General features: G+C 45.7%; 1 protein-coding gene across 1 annotated transcript in view; it reads left to right on the top strand.

Annotated features, from left to right (window-relative positions):
- Positions 1-18,123, top strand: part of WNT7A (Wnt family member 7A) — a 35,363-nt gene extending 17,240 nt beyond the window's left edge. Inside the window, exon 4 of the mRNA XM_048316012.1 lies at positions 13,899-18,123. Coding sequence (XP_048171969.1) covers positions 13,899-14,378 — 480 coding nt within the window. The 3' untranslated portion in view covers positions 14,379-18,123. The remainder of the gene's footprint in view (positions 1-13,898) is intronic.
- The last annotated feature ends 1,056 nt before the right edge of the window (positions 18,124-19,179 follow it).

The following is a 19,179-nucleotide window of genomic DNA, read 5'->3' as shown; positions in this document are numbered from 1 at the left end:
GAATTTTCATTCCACTTGTCCTCCACTTTCAGCTAATCAGAAATGGTGATACATGGTCCTACTTGTATTTTGGCTTTCAACTCCCTCCTATATCTCATGTGGTTGAAAACTGAATTCCTGATTTATGCTGGAGATTAGGGGATGATAAATGCTATCACTTACCTGCAGTTGCAGTTTTAGAGGATTCTGGCATTCTGAGCAAAACATGCATTTCATGTATGTGATTACTGGAGCTGACAGTCTGTCATGCTGCTGACAGGGAGAGCAGGGACTGAGGGCCAGGCTCTCTTCATAAATAACAAAGATCTCAAATTCCAAATTTAATATCGTGCACCTCTTACAACTGCAGTAATCAGATGCTTGCTCTGATGATTAATTTGCTCAGCAAAGCCCCTGGCTGGGTCACAGGTTTCCGGACAATTCCTGATTTAATTTGGCCTTTCTCTCGGACAGTTAGCAGCGCTTCCCATGGGTACACACTTGTCATTCAGTGCTCAGAGGGGAGCATCAGCGAGACAAAAATCAGAGCTGTGCAGATTGTTCAGTTCTCCCAGGGTTTTCAGCACCTTTGGAGCCTTGGTAGAGCTTTGGTGTCTCTCCTGTTAGAGAACAAAATAAACCTTACTGATTTGAAGCAAATGCAGCTTTCATGGAGCACAATCACCCCCCAGCAGATTCCTGCTGTGTTTGGGTGTTGGAAAACTTATCCCAGTCATGGACCAAAAAACCTGAGGGATTGGAACAAGATGAGCTTTAAGGTCCCTTCCAACCATTCTGTGACTTTATGAAAAGTTGCAAGAAAGAAAGCAGCACCTGTTAACCTTTACTGTGACCTATGAGCTTGGCTGTCTCGCTTTGTATTGTTTTTATTAACCTGTGCTCTTTGATGTTTTGTTGAGAAATTTAATAAGAATCCAAGATTTTTGGGCTTCATACCTAAATTTTGGCCTAAGTTGTTGAAAAATTTTCAGAAACAGTTGTTGAGCACTGTTCTGCTTCTTCCAGATGACATTTGTCACACTACAAATTTAGGTTTCCAAACCCAAGACTGATTTCCTTGCCTATTATTGGGATCTTCCATACCCACACTTCAGCAAAACTCAAAGAAGACTGGTATTGGGCAAGTCAGCAGGAAACTAATGGCTAGGCCAGTTCACTGAGAGCACTTTTAATGCAGAAAGAGGCCGTGTTGATGCATGAAGTGTGCACCAAATTCTGGTGGAGATCTCACACCGTGCAGCCTCATTCATTGCACCTCTGGCAAATTAAACCCAAGTCTCGGATGTGGGGCTGGGTCTGTGTTCCATGCTGTGTCAGCAGGGGCAGAAACTGGAATCCTCTGCAGTTACAGCCCAGACCTCTCGAGCCTGAGCTGAAAGTATCTCCAGGAACGTTTCCAAGAGCCTTGCAATGATGAGTCAGGAACATGAACTCAGTTACCTGAGCTCAGCCTGTAACTCAGCACAGGTTTTGGTAAAACTGAAAGGTAAACCAAGGCTTGGTTCAAACCTCGTCATTAACACATGGTGGCAGAGAACTCTGAAATCATGAAGCCCTGAATGCTCACCAAGAGCAATAATTGCTGGCACATGCTGTACAAATGGAACAGACTTTTGCTTTAATGGAAGGAGTTTCCAGGTATTTTGAAGTAAACAATTAAAAAATCAATGAACGAAGAACAACCTTTTAGTCCAAGGATGCAGACAAAGTCTGTTGGTACTGCAGGATGCAGAACTGAGCTATGAAAGGATAGAAAGGTTTCAGGGAACTGCGGGGAGGATGCTTGGCTCTCATGCCCAGTTAGTGCCAGAAAACGCTGGGATTAACTTGAATTAGTGCTTGTTATTGAAATCAGCCTGAGCCTTCTGGTACTGACAGTGAGCTGCACCTAAAGGGTGTCCCTGGGCCAAGCAGCAGGAAGGTCATGGCGTGGATTCTAACCCAGCTCTGAGCCAGCATCCACCCTGGTGCTCCATCCAGGTTCCTGTGAGAGTGCACTGGGGGAATGAGCCTTGCCCAAAGCATTCCAGACCTTGTGCCAAATACGGGGCCACCCACAACTGGGGGGGAACCACGCACCCTCTGACAGAGCTGCTCCCACAGGAGACGTTAACTGGGCCACAGCACATGCTGCTATCTCTGGGGGTATAAATCCTGCAGCTGTTGAACAAGTAACTATTGAGAGGGCACAATAGCCTGTCAATAAAGAAGTTCAATAAGCAGTCAAGAGAATGTGTCCACAAAAACTTGGATTAAGTCTTCACAGAAGTTTCTTCAAAATGTCTACACTTTGTCATATTTAGCTGAAGTTACTTTGAAATTTCCAGTGGGAAATGAGAAGGCAGAAGGGAGCCAGACACCAAGTGAGTGCTTAGGCTTTGCTTTCCCAGGGAATCAGCCTGAGGTGTCTGCCTTGTCATACTTAGAGCAAATTTAGACTGAAAGGTGTAGTCAAAGTCTAAAATATTTTCTAGAAAATTGTAGATTTAAACAGCTATGCTAAGGAATACCTTAGCATTAAGACATATGTTTAATTTGATCCAACGGACTTTTGCTTTATATTAAGGTACCCCTTCATGATAGATTTATAAAATTGATATCAGATTAATACACTAAAGGTGCACCACAGACGTGTAGTTTCTTTCACTGATGGGTTCATGTACTGGTGAAACTGGTGTTTAGCTCTGTTACTGGCATCCTATGCCCTTCTGAACTGAAGACCTGGAGCAATTGTTTAACCCTTTGTTACAAACACCCATCTCAAAATGAAGACTCACTTGTGCATGGCTTATAAAGAGGAACTGTCAACGGCATTGCTGGCTGCTGCTGCTGAGCTCGTGTACAAGTGGTGAGCAGGGAGATCTGCTCAGGAAAAGCAACAGCCCTGTGTGGTGAGAGGGTGAGCTGACCCAGGGGAACCACATCCATCCACACAGTAAACGCCAAGAGCGAACTCTGTGAGCACATGATTGCTTTGTAAGACAAAAACTATTCAACTACTGCTTAAAATGACAGAATCACAGAATCACAGGATGGTTGGGGTTGGAAAGGACCTTAAAGCCCACCCAGTCCCACCCTGCCAGGGGCAGGGACACCTTCCACTATCCCAGGTTGCTCCAAGCCCCGTTCAGCCTGGTCTTGGACACTTCCAGGGATGGGGCAGCCACAGCTGCTCTGGGCACCCTGTGCTTAGACTGCACTGGGCATTACACATAAATTTAGGAAATTCCACTTTCTTCTGCATAGAAGCAAATTTTCATTGAGAACAGGCCAGAAGATCCTTGTTAAAATTCTTGGCCTGGGTCTGGGTGTGCTGCTCTTGGCAGCTGTGGGGCTACAGAGAGAGGCTCTGCTGGTAGGATCTTATCTCTGATAAGTGGGAGCTATTTGAAAACATGGAAGTGTGGATCTATTGTCTCACTGGAACTGGAGGGGGAAAACACTTTTGTATTAAACTTAATTGGAAAGTCATCTTCGTGGAATAACTATTCTCACAAGAATATTGCAATTAACACCAAAATCATGTTACTTTATGATAACGTGAATATTTTGAATTGTAAACACAAAATGTGTGGAAGTCTGTTCACAATACACACTCTGTCATCGTGATCCAGCTTCTGCCTTACAAAACTGACATAGTGGCACAGTGATTAACTGGAGAGCAATGAGAAATTTCTCTTAAACTGGCAAGAATGGCTCTCACTTCCCTGAGCAGCTGTTGCTTGATGTGCCAGCCTGGTGAGATCCCACCCAGGGTACAACCACCCTTGGCAATGGGCTTGGAGCCCCTGCCACAGCCCAGGTCATGTTTTCCCTGGGAAACAGAGGGGCTGGGAGTGGGAAGGGAATGGGAGTGGGTGTGAGGTAGCTCAGGTGCTCTTCCCAGCTCAGTAAATGGCAGGTGGGCAAAGCAGGCCGTGGGTGCATCCCCAGTGTCATTTACTGAGTTGGGACCAGTGTCAGGACTGAAGTTTAAGTGTCTCTCTGTACCAAATATGAGCATACCTCCTGCTTCTTTCTAGACCAAAGGAGTCAATCAAGAAGCTGAGCTAAGAGACATTGTGTTTTTATAGAGGCAGTACTGGAAAATTGACGTAGAATTACTTTGACATTACCTAAAAAGGTGGATAGAATTGAAAAACATCCCTTTTCAACTAAAACTATTGTCTTGGAGAACTAAAATCTATAGATATTTTTCAGCATGATGAATAATGTCCTGTGCAGTATTATCTGCTGGGTACCTAAGGGTTAACTCTCACAGTTTGGTATGCAACTAAATGAACTATAATTAACTGTGTGTGGCTATTGGTTGGAAATGTTTGGAAGCAATATGAAGTGATAATATTCTGCAGCTCATGCTCCTGCCAGTACCTGGCTTTATTAGTTTAGCACGAGAGGTGTTTCCTGATTGGTTGTCTGGAACCAGCGAGGCTGCTCTCTTGGTTTCCATCACTCTTTGGAAACTTCTCTCGACAGCTGAAGCATTTGTCAAAATGCTCTACCTGGTGGCTCCCAGCTCTTTATACACAGTTCCTCACTGCCAGCACCACCTCACAGGAGAGCTTCCCCTCCAGTGGGGAGAGTCCCATGGAAGGTGAAGCTCAGTGGGAATGAGTCAGGCCTGGGTCATTCCTCTCCGTGTGCATCTGCTGTGACGAGGACAAATTCCAGTTGCGTCATTTCTTGTTTTCCCTGCATCTTTTTTGTGTGAAGAATGACTCAGGCTCCATGACAAATTCCAAAGTGAGGGGCAGCAGTGACGTCCTTGTCTGAATAACCCCAAGATTTAACTCATTGTGTTCCCAAACTGAGGAGCATAATCAAATCAAGTTCCTCTTATTGGGAGTGTTTCCTGTTTCTTCAGAAACATCACGCTAAAATGCAAACTGTTAGCACCATTACCTTCCTAGTGACATCTTCATTCAGATGCCCAGAGAATGGATGAAGATCACTCTCCCAAGATCAGAACTTAAACCAGACACTCTGGACAGAGGATGCTGGAAGGATTGTGTTGACTTTGAAGACGTCAAGGTCAGCAGACATTGTTCAGTTTGGATTTCATTGACTTCACTGTTCTGATCCATGCATTGACTGCAGGGATGAGCTTGTAGGGTGAAGCAGGGATTAAGGAAAAGGATGTTTTTAACAATGGACAATCATGACATTTTTAATATGTAGCAAAATGCCACACAGATCACTATGTTAGAGAGTCCTGATTGGAAGTATCAGTACCTTGGAGTGATTTTTAATTGGTGACCAGAATGTAAGGAAGGTAGCTATGGCCTAAGAAGAAATGTTACGTGGGTAGCGTGTCAAAAGGCAGAAAAATTGCTGTCTCATTTTCTTTCTGAACTGTCTTAGTGTCAGTGAACACCAGGCTGTTTCTTCATTTCCAAAACTCCTCAATCATCATCTTTTATTCACTTCTGGCATGAACATTTTATCCAGTATCTTTTTGGAAAGGAAGAAATGTACTGTGGAAAACTTATGCAGTGATAGGGAGGTAAGCTAGATAATATAACCAACAACTCTATCTGTAATTCTGTACCACCTCCCCCATTCCCAGCCCATTGCAGCTTCATCCTACAAAGTGCCCAGGTAGGCCAGACAACATGACTGTTCAGTATTTCACAAGCTAAAATCCATCATGTCCACAGTGTCAGTTTTGCTTGGACAGCAGCAAATAACAATCCTAGACAAATTTTCCCTTAATCTCACAATCCCATTTCAGTAACGGGCTAGGAAATCACATTTTCATTTAAATATAGAATATAAAATCACATGTTGAATGTCTTTCAGACAATTCAGCTATATTCTAATAGTAACAAGTGAAAGCACATTAAAAGAAACCAGATTTTTTCAGAACTATTTTTTCCAAGTTCCTTTTTATGACAGACCTTTAAACTTCCTACATGATGACACTTACTTGGCACTGCATTGATCCAGTCTAATCTAGGTGATAATGTGTCTCACAAGAGTTATTTTTCAAAAACAAGTAGTTTATCAAACCCATTGACAGTTATGTTTTCAAATTATTTCCATTTTTCCCTGTTAAAATATTTGCCTTGCTTTTAAATAGAAAACCCCACAGAACCAAAAGGCAAGTGGTGTTGTAGGCAGCTGTGCCCAGAAGCCATCACAGCAGTGACCCCTCAATAAGCTGCCAAGCCACCTTTCAAGCAGTGAGCCCTTGCCATCAGCAGCTGAGGAAGCTCAAAGTGCCCCACCAGGACCCCCCATTTCCCAGCCTCTTCCAGCAGAGAGTGGGGAAATGTTGCTCTCAGTCTCTTTCCTGGTGTAAAACTTACCTAAGCCTCAGTTTGGATGTTTGTAGTTGAGAAAAGCTTCACTAGCAGGACTTCCTTTCAGGGGGTGGGTGAGGAGGTTTTGCACTGGACGTGACTCAGAAAGCTCTGTCACAGCCACGGGAAACTCAGCCTGAGGCTGCGGCTGCAGCTCGGGAGTTCATGGCTTTGATTTGAGTTTTGATGACCAAAGAGAGATGAGAGGGCAGGTCCCTTCTGTCTGGGGAGAACGGGAATGTGTTCAGGAGAGAGGTGAGAAGGCGAGGGGTACCAGGGTCCTGCAGCTGTTATCAGATACGGTGGGAAGGGGAGAGGGTGAGGGAGGAGAGGAGAGAGCACCTGGGGAGACCTGGGCAGGAGGGCCTGACCCCACAGGGCAGAGGGGATTTCAGGGGTGTCACTCCTCTCCAACACCTACAGATGGTGAGCTGTCAACATCAGGGGCAGCCACATCATGCCCACTGTCTCTGCAGGCAGGATCCTGATGGAGATAAATAAAAACTTCAGAGCCTCATTTGACTTTCATAAAGCTTGATTAGAGCAGCAGAGCACTCAGAGAGAACTGCTGAGCACTGGGCAAGCTCAGAGCCCGAGCCACATTCATGGAACCCACTTGCACAGTTACTTTTGGGAAACCAAGAGTGTTTGGGTAGATTATCCCAGGAGCAGCTACGGTGGCAGATAACGTGTTCTCCTGGGAGGAACCCTCAGTGACAGAAAGATGAGGAAGAACTCGAATTGTCGGGAATAATTTCTTTGTGGAAGAGGTTGTTAAACATTGGCAGGAGCTGCCCAGGGAGATTTGGGGTCCCTGTCCCTGGAGGTGTCCGAGGACACCCTGGAGGTGGCACTCAGTGCTCTGGGCTGGTGACAAGGTGGGGATTGGGCCCAGCTTGGACTCAATGGTCTGGGAGGGCTTTTCCCCCCTAAATGTTTCTGTGGCTCTGAGGTATTACGACACCTTGTTTCATTTCACAGAGCAGTTCCTACAGATGAAAAAAGGCAAGGGCCAGGACTTACGGTTTGAGGAGAGCATTAATTAGGTCATGTGAGAATCCATCTCATTAAATCTCACCTTTTGAAACCAGTTATGTCCTTTTTGTCCCAAGTTCAGCTATTCTTCAAAAATAACAGCTATAAAAGCATTCTGTGAAATTTATTTTCTGGACCCCGAAGTGGTGATAAATTGATTTAGTGTACAGCAAGTCATGGAGGTTATCAGAAGTATAAGAAAAATATGCAGGAGAAAATATTTTTTGCTGCATTCCTCTCTGCTTTTACTGGCCTTGCTCTTGCTCATTTGCTATTCTGCTCACTGTTAGTGACTGAAGGGCACCAGCTCTGTGATTTAAACAACACAACTTGCCCAGGGAAAGAGGAGAACATCTCGCTCTGTTTGCACGTGCTGGCAGCAGGGCGTGAGCACTGGGAGCATGCAAAAAGTCTAACTAACACTTGTTCTTTACTTGTTTGACATACTGTGGAAACAGAAGCTGCATTTCCAAAATAATTGCTGCATATGATCAATTTTTCATTATGGTGGAGTAAAGGGCAGCTAATGTTCCAGGCAGAAAGTACAAAAATAAATATGAAACTCTGTGTAAGGGCATATAAGAAATGAAAGGAACCTCCTGCTCTGGGTGGCATGGAGAAAAGTCACAAATAGGACACAAAAGGTTGAACTTATGAGAGTATAAAATTTCTGAAGTCTTCATTTTTGAGGGTATCATGCCTTCAAATCTGGAAGAAGTTTTTCTGCTCTTTAAAACGGGATATCCCTTCATGAAGGTAGATGCTGGTGCCGGGAAATCCCACCCAGCTGTGGTGTTTGCAGCAGGGTGGCATTTATCAGAATGCTCCTGGCTCTCTTCATAACCAGTCCTTAGAGCAGCATGTTGCCTGATTTTCCTGAGACACCTTTCCTTTTTCCAAGGAAAGTGCAAAGGTGGTTTGATTGATGTAGGTCACGTGCTGTGGTGATTCCCCACTCGTTTTTTTATTTAAAACACAAAAATTCCTGTAACAAGAAAAATGGTTCAGCCTGCCTGGGGTAGCAGGATTTCTGGGGCAGTCACAGCTCATGGTGCTCAGGAGCAAAGTTGTTTGATACTGACTTCAGATGTTCTTTTGAACAGATTTGCTTATCAAAAACATGAGGAAAAAAATTCTTTTGGCTGTGCTTAATAAGATCTTCACGAGATGTTCAAGCGAGGTATCAAAGCCTGTCTGGATGAGTCACTCAGTGTGGGACACAATCGTTTCCAAGCTCATCCCAGTCAGTTTGCCAGAGGGTATCAGTGCAAAATGTGCTCTACAGAGCACACTCAACAGCAGCTCTGTGTGTATAGATGGTGGCCATCCACTGATGGGAATATTTTCCATCCTTTCTGCTTAAGTACGCCTCTGCTAATTTTAAACTTGCATTTGGGTGGTTTTTATGCAGTTTTTTACATTTCTTAAAGATTCCATAGGATTTGTCTCTGGCAGTAGGGTTTCCTTTTTTGTGCTGTCTCCTGTTCTTTTTTTTCCAATCAAAAAGCACCAAGTATTGCTTGTACTTCCCTCACACTTCAGAGCTTTGGTGCTGGAACAGTCCTGCAAGTTACCTAAGCAGTAGCATCCTTTTGAGATTGATCTCAAACTTGGATAAAACAGGTGGCAGAGATATTTCCTAGTAACTTGAAGAGACATACTCCTTTTGCTGTCTGTCCAGTCAGTGCTACACATCCACCCAGTGCCCTTTTCCATTTCTGGTCTCACTCTACACCTCTCTGCCAGTTGCTCTACACATGACTTGGTTCTCAAGTTACTTTGTGGAAAGACTAAATAAGACGTGGCTTTATTCTAGTAGCTTAAAACATTATTTTCATTCAATGAATCCTTTTCAATAGAAAGACAAATGCATCTCAACATTATTCCCGAAGTTTGAAGAGCTTTGTCTTATTTAAGGAGCTGCCATTTCCTCTGTAATAATAAAAATCACAAATCCTCACCTTCCACCAGCTGAAAGGGCCACCTGTCCATGGCTCTCCCCAGCCCAGAGGAACATTGTGGCCTCTCTCCAAACCCTGCCTTGTTCTTCTGTGGTGAAAATCTCACTCGTTTTGCCAATAGTTGTGCTCTCCTTGACCTTTAGTGAAGGTGTGTGTGCAGACATTTGCGGGAGACAGGCATTTCCTGACCCAGGTGATCTGATGTCAGGCAAAATTAGGCAAGATCATGGCCCTGCTGGGACAGGAGTCAGAGTCTGTGTCTCACTAATTACCTGGGCTGCACATGCAGGCTGGGGCCGGGGTTATTTTGGCTGCAGCAGTGGAGGGTCCCTGGCCCCAGGCCCTGTGGGGCTGGCCGTGCGTTGATCCCATTTCCGTGGGAATCCTGTTGGGGGTGGGATGATTTCCAGATTTCAGTGTAGGTCCTTCAGCACAGCTTTGGCATCGAGGGCTGCAGAGCTCTGGTGGCTGAGCCAGGGCTGGGCAGTCCCTGACCCCACGGGCATGGAAATGTGGGGTCCTTTGGGAACTCAGCTGGTTTGGGTGCTGGGAACCCAGGACATAGCACTGAGCAACTCAGGGGCAGACCCTGAGCTGAGAAAAGCCTGCCTGGGTGTGAGCAGTGTTTCTGAGCACGCCAGGCACAGAACCAGCTCTCCATGTGCCCCCACAGCAGGGTGGGACCCCCCAGGACCCCTGGCTGAGGCAGCTCCAGGACCACAGCAGGACCACAGAGCTGGAGCCAGCCCCTGCAGCTCCCAGGCTGCAGCTGCCACCCTCACATGGCCAACCCTACACATTCCCTGCAGAACTAAAGGGGGAGAGAAAACTTGTTGTGCTCCTAATGGCAGTGCCCAAAGGTGCTGCATCTGCAGATAACATCAGCAGGGAGAGCCAGCCCGAGCTCTCCCCACACAAACTATTTCCCAGAGGCAAATGGCAAAGGGAGAGAGAGGGAGAAACAAGTACTGACAGTTTGCTGTAGGAGCTCAAAGAAAAAGTGGACAAAGCTAAAAGAACTCCAGCTCTTTGTCTGCGTTTAATCCAGTTCAGAGCATTCACTGGTGCATACAGATTTACTTCCCATGGCTTATGGAGCTGGATATAGTCATTTGGTAAGAAACAGGGGATCTGGGATTTAAATTTTGTGCCCTCCAGGCTCTTACATTTTAGGAAAAGTCAGTCTGTAACGTACCTAAAGTTTTAATCTAGTGTAAAAAGTATGAGCTGCTGGATAATCCCTTCAAAGAAACAAATCCTGATATAAAAGGTGAAGAAGGGTTTCTGGTTTTATCACAGACCAAGTTTTAAAGGGAAGGGTGCTGCTTTTGGCTCATGGAAACCAAGGAAAAGACTGTGGCCTGCTGTCCCTACCCAGAGAATCCCATATGACAGGCACTGATTCATCAGAGGGTACTGGAATAATACGATAGTGTTAAAATACCACCATGCACATATTTCAGTGTGAAACAAATAATCCAAGCACCCGCTATCAGAGCACACTAAAGCTATCAAATCACCGTGGCAGGGCTTGCTTTTGCTGAGGACAGACGGTTCCAGTTCCACGTAGCCCATTTTCTGCAGGCTTTCGAGTCAATTCGTCGCTTGCTGCATTTGCAGAAGACGGCCCTGAGAGCCCAGCGAGGAGGATGGATTTGTGTGCAAGAGCAGAAGCAACAGAAGGGGTTGTGAGGCACAGGTGGAGAGGCTGGGTCAGAGGGGGCAGACCTGGAGGGGAAAGCTCAGCGGCGGAGTGCAGGGACCTAAATGAGGCAGATGTGCCAGAGGGATTCCAGCAGGGAGGACTGGAACCCCTGGCACCTCTGACAAGTGCAGAAGGAAAGGGAGAGGTAGCCAGCAAACCTTAGGAAAATACAGAAACAATAAATGGAAAAGAGAACAATGAAGTAGCACTTTCTCATCCCTCTGCTCCTTCCCGTCCCCCTCCAAGTGTTTTTGGACCTCTGGGAAGGACCCCTGGCACTGGGGCTCGGCTGGTATCGCTCAAACTCCTCTTCAGGCAAAACCAGACCTTTCTGTGCCGAGTGCCCGTGCCCAGGCTTAGCTGAGACCTGCCGAGCAGGGCTGGCTGTGTTTGGCGTGGTGTGGCCGGAGCAGGAGCCCAGCCCGGGACACTGGACACAGCCCAGCCCGCTGGCTCAGCTCCTCGCCCAGGAGCGCTCATCCCTCAGAGAGGGCTGGCTGTAAATGGGATGGTAATGAAATAAACCAAAAGGCAATTTAGGCTACTTAACTACACTTCGGGAAAAAGCCCCTGCCTGGATAGATGACACATGATGTGTTTTGTGTTAATGTTGCAGCCAATTTGGCGGATCCCCACTGCAGGCGAGCTGGAAATATTTTGTTGCAAGTTTGAACATCGTACCAGGATGTAAGGCCAGCTCTTTCTACAAGGGCAGTGATTGAATTAGGGCTGAGAAATGTATCCCTGGCTAGTTTCAATTTAAAAAAAGAGAGCTTTTAAAAAGGTACAAATGAGGCTAAAGGAATTTATGTTATTTTTCCGGTTTCTGTGCTATAACTCCTTTTCCATCTCCTCATCTATCTTCGAAGTGTCCTGCCTTATGAATGAGTGAGCAATAAAAGAAGTATGCAGTGGCTGAGAGAGAAACTCAAGATAACAAGATAAAGCCAAAGCTTGAGCAGAAGTTAAGGTGTAGATCTGAATGTGGAAGTTTCTCACATCTGAGTTTTAGGGCAGTCATTAGATAGTTTGCACGAGGAACTGATTTAAAACCAGTAGCACAAAACGTGGCCTAGCATGTGCTGAGTTCACCTGTGTCAAAGGCTTGGACCTGTGCTTTCTAGGGCTGTGATCCTGTCTTCAGACCACGTGTGCTGACAATCTGCTCACAGACTAAAATAAAAATAAAGCTATTTCATAGAACCACAGAATGATTTGCATAGCAAGAGGTCTTAAAGTTCATCTGGTTCTAAGCCCATCCCATGGGCAGGGACACCTTCCTCTCCGAGAGATCAGTGCTCTTTCCTTGCCACCCCCAGCTCCCACTGCGGTTTTAGGCTCGAGGTCCCCACACACATGTCCAGCCCTGCAGCTGGACTTGGCTCCTTCAGTGCAGGCATTTTTCTGCTGAAAATGGCCAGTGACAGTGTCTGCTGTTTCCAAACACCCAGAACCGAAGGGAGAGGCTGTAACAAAGGGTTATTCCCAACTTCCATATCACTGACCTCCCTCCAGCCTTCCCGGCTGCCCAGGTTTGGAGCTGCATGGATCAGCTGGGTTTTCTCAGGGGAAAAATTATGTGGCCACTCCCTGAACCCTGATAATCCCTCTGGCTGGGCTTTCCAGTGCTGTTCTCTGCCAGGTTAGGCAGAATTTCATCATCAAAATTATTATGGCCTCTTTCAAGTACAGGCCAGTGGTAAATTAATTGCTGGAATTAGGTGTGTTTGCTTGCGTGATCCCAATGTCGCTGCTGCTCGGGGTCAGCTGTGGGCTCAGGACACAGAGCAGGGACTAAGCTGGTCTCCAGTTTTATTTGGCAAAGACTGGGCTGATAAACAGCAGGGGAAGATACAGGGACAGAGTTTCAAGGGATTTGAAGGAAGGGAAGATGAAGCTTACTGTCTTCGAAAGGAAAGTAGTGACAACTCAGGCATGAGAGACCCCTGCAAGGGAGAGGACACAAGACAGGCTGGACAGAGCCGTGATGTTGAGGTGTTTGAGATGCTTTATAGTATGAAAGCAGTAGAAATTTTTTAACAAGAATTGATGACAAAATGTGAAACCGATTCCTCATCTTTACCTTCACCCTTTATGCTCTAAGACAGATCCCTGCAAGTTTTCTTGCAAAGTGGCTGTGGGTTTGTGTGCTCCGTGTGACAGGAGGCAAATTACTTCAGACCTTCCAGAAGTGTGCTTGACTCTGGTGTATCAAAAGTAATGCTTAGATTTCCAAACTGGAGCATTAAGTTGTAACATTTAGAACTGCTGATGGCTGTATGACTAAATAATCATCTGTTCTACACTGCTGATTAATGTGAAACCCACAGGGGGATGGGCACTGATAGAGCTTATCTGTTTGTTCCTCTCCTGCTCCACCTTATGTCATTTTCATGTGCAAGGACTGAGGCGCAGTTCATTTTTGAACCTTTGTTTACAAAAGTAAAGTTGTGGCCCCTTTTGTTGACCTCTGCAAGCATTCTGCGAGGGGCATCTCATGTAAAGGTGTGATTTTCTGCCAGTTCCTAATTTCACTGCCCTGTGCCCAACATTGCAAGACCAGACAAATATGAAGCACTGGGCAATCATGTTGGAGCAAAGCTGTGGCTGAGGAGGGTCCCATTTTAGCTTTGGTCCCTTGGCTGTGAGGTTAGGCAGAGTTATCCTCCCTGCTGAACTCGCAGTGCAGAAGGGGAATCAGCTGCGCAGGCAGAACTGGATCATACTGATGAGCATTTGCCACCTGGGACAACAGCATGACCTGTGTCTGGTGGCAGCTCCCACTGCAGAAACAACCTGTCCCTGAGTGTCACCCGGTGTCCATCAGACAGCCCTGGTGTTCTGGGGAGAGTCTCTCTGGTATTAACGCATCCTTCTTTGTTCTTCCCACCACAGATCCTGGAAGAGAACATGAAGTTAGAGTGCAAGTGCCACGGGGTCTCGGGATCCTGCACCACTAAAACCTGCTGGACAACCCTGCCCAAGTTCCGGGAGCTGGGCTACATCCTCAAGGACAAGTACAACGAGGCCGTGCAGGTGGAGCCCGTCAGAGCCAGCCGCAACAAGCGCCCCACCTTCCTCAAAATCAAGAAGCCCCTTTCCTATCGCAAACCCATGGATACAGACTTGGTGTACATAGAGAAATCCCCCAACTACTGCGAGGAGGACCCGGTCACGGGCAGTGTGGGCACGCAGGGCAGGATGTGCAACAAGACGGCTCAGCAGTCCAACGGCTGCGACCTGATGTGCTGCGGCCGCGGCTACAACACCCACCAGTACTCGCGGGTGTGGCAGTGCAACTGCAAGTTCCACTGGTGCTGCTACGTGAAATGCAACACGTGCAGCGAGAGGACAGAGGTGTACACCTGTAAGTGAGCCCCTGCCCGGGCTCCTCCCAGCCTGGGATACATTTGCACATGCACTCAGTGTACCTGAACGGAACTGTGGGGAAGAGCTGCTCTCCCCGAAGAAATGCTGATGAATGGAGCCCTCTCTTCTCTTCTCACGTTTCGTTGCTTATGTGGATACACATTTCAGACTCTTATAAAGTCAGCCAAGAAACAAAAACAAACAAACCCCACCCCGGGCCACCAGACACACAAAAGAGAGAAAAGGATCATCTCGGTGAGCCTGCACCTCGAAAGGAAGAAGCGTTGACTGCCTTGCAGAGAGACACCAGCCAGGGAGAAACCTCTGGGTGTGGCAACTGACTCTCGGTTTGGGAAAGAGATGGTCAAACATTTCTGTGTGCAAGGAGCAGGGAGGGGTCGGGGAGAAGTCCCTAAAAAAGGGCTTTGCACAGGATGGGATGGCCAGAGCCTCCCTGTGGATTGCCCGAGGGAGTGTGTGGATGGCACAGATTTAGGCTTCTACACTGGTGAAAAGCTTCTACTGGTCTTGCCCCTCTTTCCACTTCTCAGCACTTGCTGCAGCAAGATGAACTGTGGAAGGGTTCTGTAGACACTGCTTTATCTGCCTTTCTCGTGTGTGTGTGTGAGCTGCAGATTTTAGCACAGGGATTTGGGACACTTGGGCATAATAATAGCAATATTTAACAATTTATTCAGATAAAACTAATATTAATTTATTTAATTAAAAAAAAGAACTTTACCAACCTTTTTTGGAACTATTCTGCAATTAAAGTAGATAGCTGGCTTTCTTTGTGGAATAATTTTGTAGGATCAGCAAGGAAAAACTGGAGCTGTATATATTGTTCTTGACTAGGATATTTCTATTAGTTGGACTTGCAGGATGTGTTCTACAGTACTGGATATTTGAGGACAAAAGCTGGCATCTTTATATATATGTACATACACAAACACACTGTATTTTGGGGTTTTTGTTTGTTTGTTTCCTCCTGTTTGCTGCTAGTTGTCTGGAACAAAAGTGGAGTGGTAGGGGTTACAAATCTTTACCAGTTTTTGTGTTGTTGTTTTTTTTTTTTCTTCGATTAAAGAAAGAAGCATTAATAAAATCCGGTTTGGAATATGTCTAAAAATAAGAAAATCCAGACAAAATTCCATCTTTTGGAAAAATCAACCATAGGATAAGAGAGTATATTTTGTAAGAGACTATTTTTATATAAATATTTTATTTATACTACGTCTGCTTGTTCAACCTGTACTTTTTCTCAAAACAGGCATACAATTTGTAATTCTTAGGCTATTTAACAGAGAAAGGGTAATTAGTTTGTGAACACAACAGCAGCAAGCTGGATGCATTCAGCTGCAATTGGTGGATGTGTCAGAAAGCAGAATGAACCTTCTCTCCGGATGTGTGTACAAACTGGCTCTTTTCCTGCAGCTCAGTTTGCAGAATATGCAAAACAAGAACAGGGTATGTAGCATCAATTTTGTCACATGGCTAGAATTCATGATTGGTATTAACTGGATGCTCATTTATCCCATTCAAGAAAAAAAATCCGAATTAGCTTCCCACATGCGTCAGTCATTAAACTGTGGCGTTATGACTCGCAAATGTGCTGTGTGTGCTGTCAGTTAAACCTCTGCATTGTGCTGCTGTCAAATCTGATTTCCATCAGGGGAAGACTGTAGACTGTGACTGTAATAACTTGCATGACACACATCGTCTGATTCTCATAGATAGGATACAAAGCTTACTTTTTGTCCAGCTCCTTTTGGCATTTACATTATTCTTTCCCCCCAAAAAGGCCAGAGCCCAAAAACTCCAGAAAAACATTCGGACAAGTTTAAAGAGGCAAATTTAAAGACTGCTCACTTATTTTTCAGAGCCCAACTAAGCTGTTTTGCATTCCCTTTATGGTATTTCCTTTTCATCACTACTGATTTCCTCAGACATTCGAGTGGTAAATATTTCTCTGCATTTAGAATAATTCTGTTCCTCCTGCTTAACTAATTTGTGATTGATAAAATAATATCTCTAATTTTAACACTCTTTTTTGCTGGGTAAGAAACATGGCCCAGCATTACAGAAGATATTGCACATTGTCTGGGACAGATCAGATTCTCTCCTCCTTACAGACTGCAGGATGTCCCCAGTTAACAAGGCTTCAGCGATGGGAACGTGTCATTGACTCCCTGCACAGCAGCAAGTGCCACCAGGAGCAGGTGGGACAGGTCTGCCCTGTGTGCACTGATCCTTCTCAGGCAAAACTCCCACCTAGCACTGCGAAAACAGAGAATTTCTGAGAAGGGGAACAGAAGCATCACAAAAGATGCTGCAAAGTTTGACAACCCACCTGTTAGGACTCGGGTTTTAACTCACTCCTTGTATATACATTTACCTCAGAACACAAGCCCATGCAGTACCTAATCCTAGCAATGGATAGTCAGGGTTAATGCAGTTTCTTTGCAGACCTGCCACTTAACGCAAAATAGAATTTTTGTTCAATTCAGACACCAGAATGGGGTATCAAAATAAAGTTATTAATGCAATTTACTTTCAAACTTATGACTTGTCAGTATAAAAGCAAATTTTTATTGGTCATTGAGTCACTGCTTTTAGTCCTTCTAAATTCCACATGACAAGATATAAAATGCAGCCACATACAGTAGGGATGTTCATTACAACTCTGTATTACGGTCTAATAATTCAGATCTAACTTTTACTCTTGGAATCTCCCCCCCAGTTTGTATTGGGTTTTGATTTAGTGAATACCGTATCATAGTTAAAACTGCGTTCTCCTCACTGATTAGAGTTACTTTACAAATTATTACTTTTGCAGCATGTTTTTACCATAGAAAATTAATGTGTAAAACTCCTGCTTCCTGTAAATTTCCGTATGCAGTGATGTGCCATGTACAGCTAGCAGAATAATTATTGAAGGACAAATATCTTTAAACAGTTTTACTCACAATAATAAAAAACTGGATGCACAAGGAGTTCAATTTGGTACACATTTTCCCTATATTTTACAATATTGCTGGTGAGAAAATGGAGAGAAAAAAAGGAACAAAATGTCGGTTTGTTTAATAACTGAAATAACAGTTGGGGAACTATGAATTAAAGAGCAAAGGAAACCAAATGCTGCATTCAACCAGAAAGTATTCGGAAATTCAGCTGTGTCATCCCAGCTAGGAGAAGTCTGGCCCATCAGAATGTGCCATGAGCCTGGAGTTAATTGGTCATTCGCTAAGTGGGCTTGAATGGCACGGAGAATAACCAGGAGAAGGGAGAAGATTTACTGGTTTGTAGCTATTCCTCCCCCTGACAACAGTTTGGGCTTTGTGCTCGGAGATAGAAGAGCTCTGTTTTCACGTGGGGAAGAGCCACACAACAGCACTGAAATGCACACAAGTGCAGGACAATGCAGCCCTCCAAGGAAAATACATCTTTTCATGTGTGCTGCCAGGGGAGCGCGGCGCTGCTGGGCACGGGGAGAACCTGGATGGGGCTGGAAAGGAAACACAGCCCAGGAGCAGGGGCAGGAGTGGGAGGCAGAAGGGAAAAAGCCTGTCTGCAAGTTGGGAAGCTGCTAATTATGGAGTCTCCCTTCCTCATCCCATAGTGGAACCCCAGTTTGTGGAAATGAAGCTGTTCTGCCTCAGGATCCCTAAGTAAGTTTTAAGGACTTCACCTGTTGGCCTTTCTAAAAGGACAGCTAACCTGAATTCACGCAGCTTGATACTAGAAGCACTTACATAAAACATGGATCAGTCAGTCATTAAGTTTTCTTTGCCATGTATGCACAAAGCTAATGGAGATATGTCTTTCAACAGTGATAATTAAACTGAAAACATCCTTAAAATGTACTCTTAAGTGGCTCATTTGGTAAAGTTATTGTAAGGGGACACAGTAACTTAGAAAAGGCAAATAATGGCTGCATACCTTATTGCACAAGGCTCTTAATGAACTCTCCTGTGGATTGCAAAACTGTTTTTAACTGACCACACTTTAAAATCAATTTGTTAAACAGAGAAACGTGGCAGACTGCAGTCAGGGTGCACAAATTCAAATTAAGATGCTGCATAAGTATTTCTGACAATATTTTCACATTTGTCATTATAACAGACAGGAGGAAATACCCACTGTGACTGTCCCAGTGTGCATATTAACCAATACTGCCCCTCGTCCCCAGCTTGGAACCAAAGAAGCTGATGGAGCAAGAAGGTCTCCAAGTCTGAACTGCAGGGAATCTTGGTGGATGGAAAGTTGGATATGAGCCAGCAGTGCCCTGGCAGCCAGGGGGGACATCCCTGTCCTGGGGGGCACCAGGCCCAGCATGGCCGGTCGGGCCAGGGAGGGGATTGTCCCACTCTGCTCTGCACTGGGGCCGCCTCACCTTGAATATTGTCTCAAGTTTTGGTCAGCGCAATGTAAGAAAGGTCTACAGCTCTTAGAGAGTGTCCAAAGGAGAGCAATGAATATGTTTAAGGGTCTGGAGGGGCCGTACAAAGAGTGGCTGAGGGCTCTTGGTTTGCTCAGCTGGAGAACCGGAGACTGAGGTCAGAGCTCAGCGGGGGCTGCAGCTCCTCCCGAGGGGCAGCACAGGGGCAGCTCCGATCTCTGCTCCCTGGGACAGGGACAGGACACGGGGGAACGGCTGGAGCTGGGCCAGGGCAGGGTTAGGGTGGATATCAAGAAAAGATTCTTCCCCAGAGGGTGCTGGGCACTGCCCAGGCTCCCCAGGGAATGGGCACGGCCCCGAGGCTGCCAGAGCTCCAGGAGCGTTTGGACAGCGCTGCCAGGGGTGCCC

Source organism: Corvus hawaiiensis, chromosome 11 (assembly GCF_020740725.1).
Source record: "Corvus hawaiiensis isolate bCorHaw1 chromosome 11, bCorHaw1.pri.cur, whole genome shotgun sequence".
NCBI classification, from domain to species: domain Eukaryota; kingdom Metazoa; phylum Chordata; class Aves; order Passeriformes; family Corvidae; genus Corvus; species Corvus hawaiiensis.
This window is presented reverse-complemented; position numbering and strand designations above follow the sequence as displayed.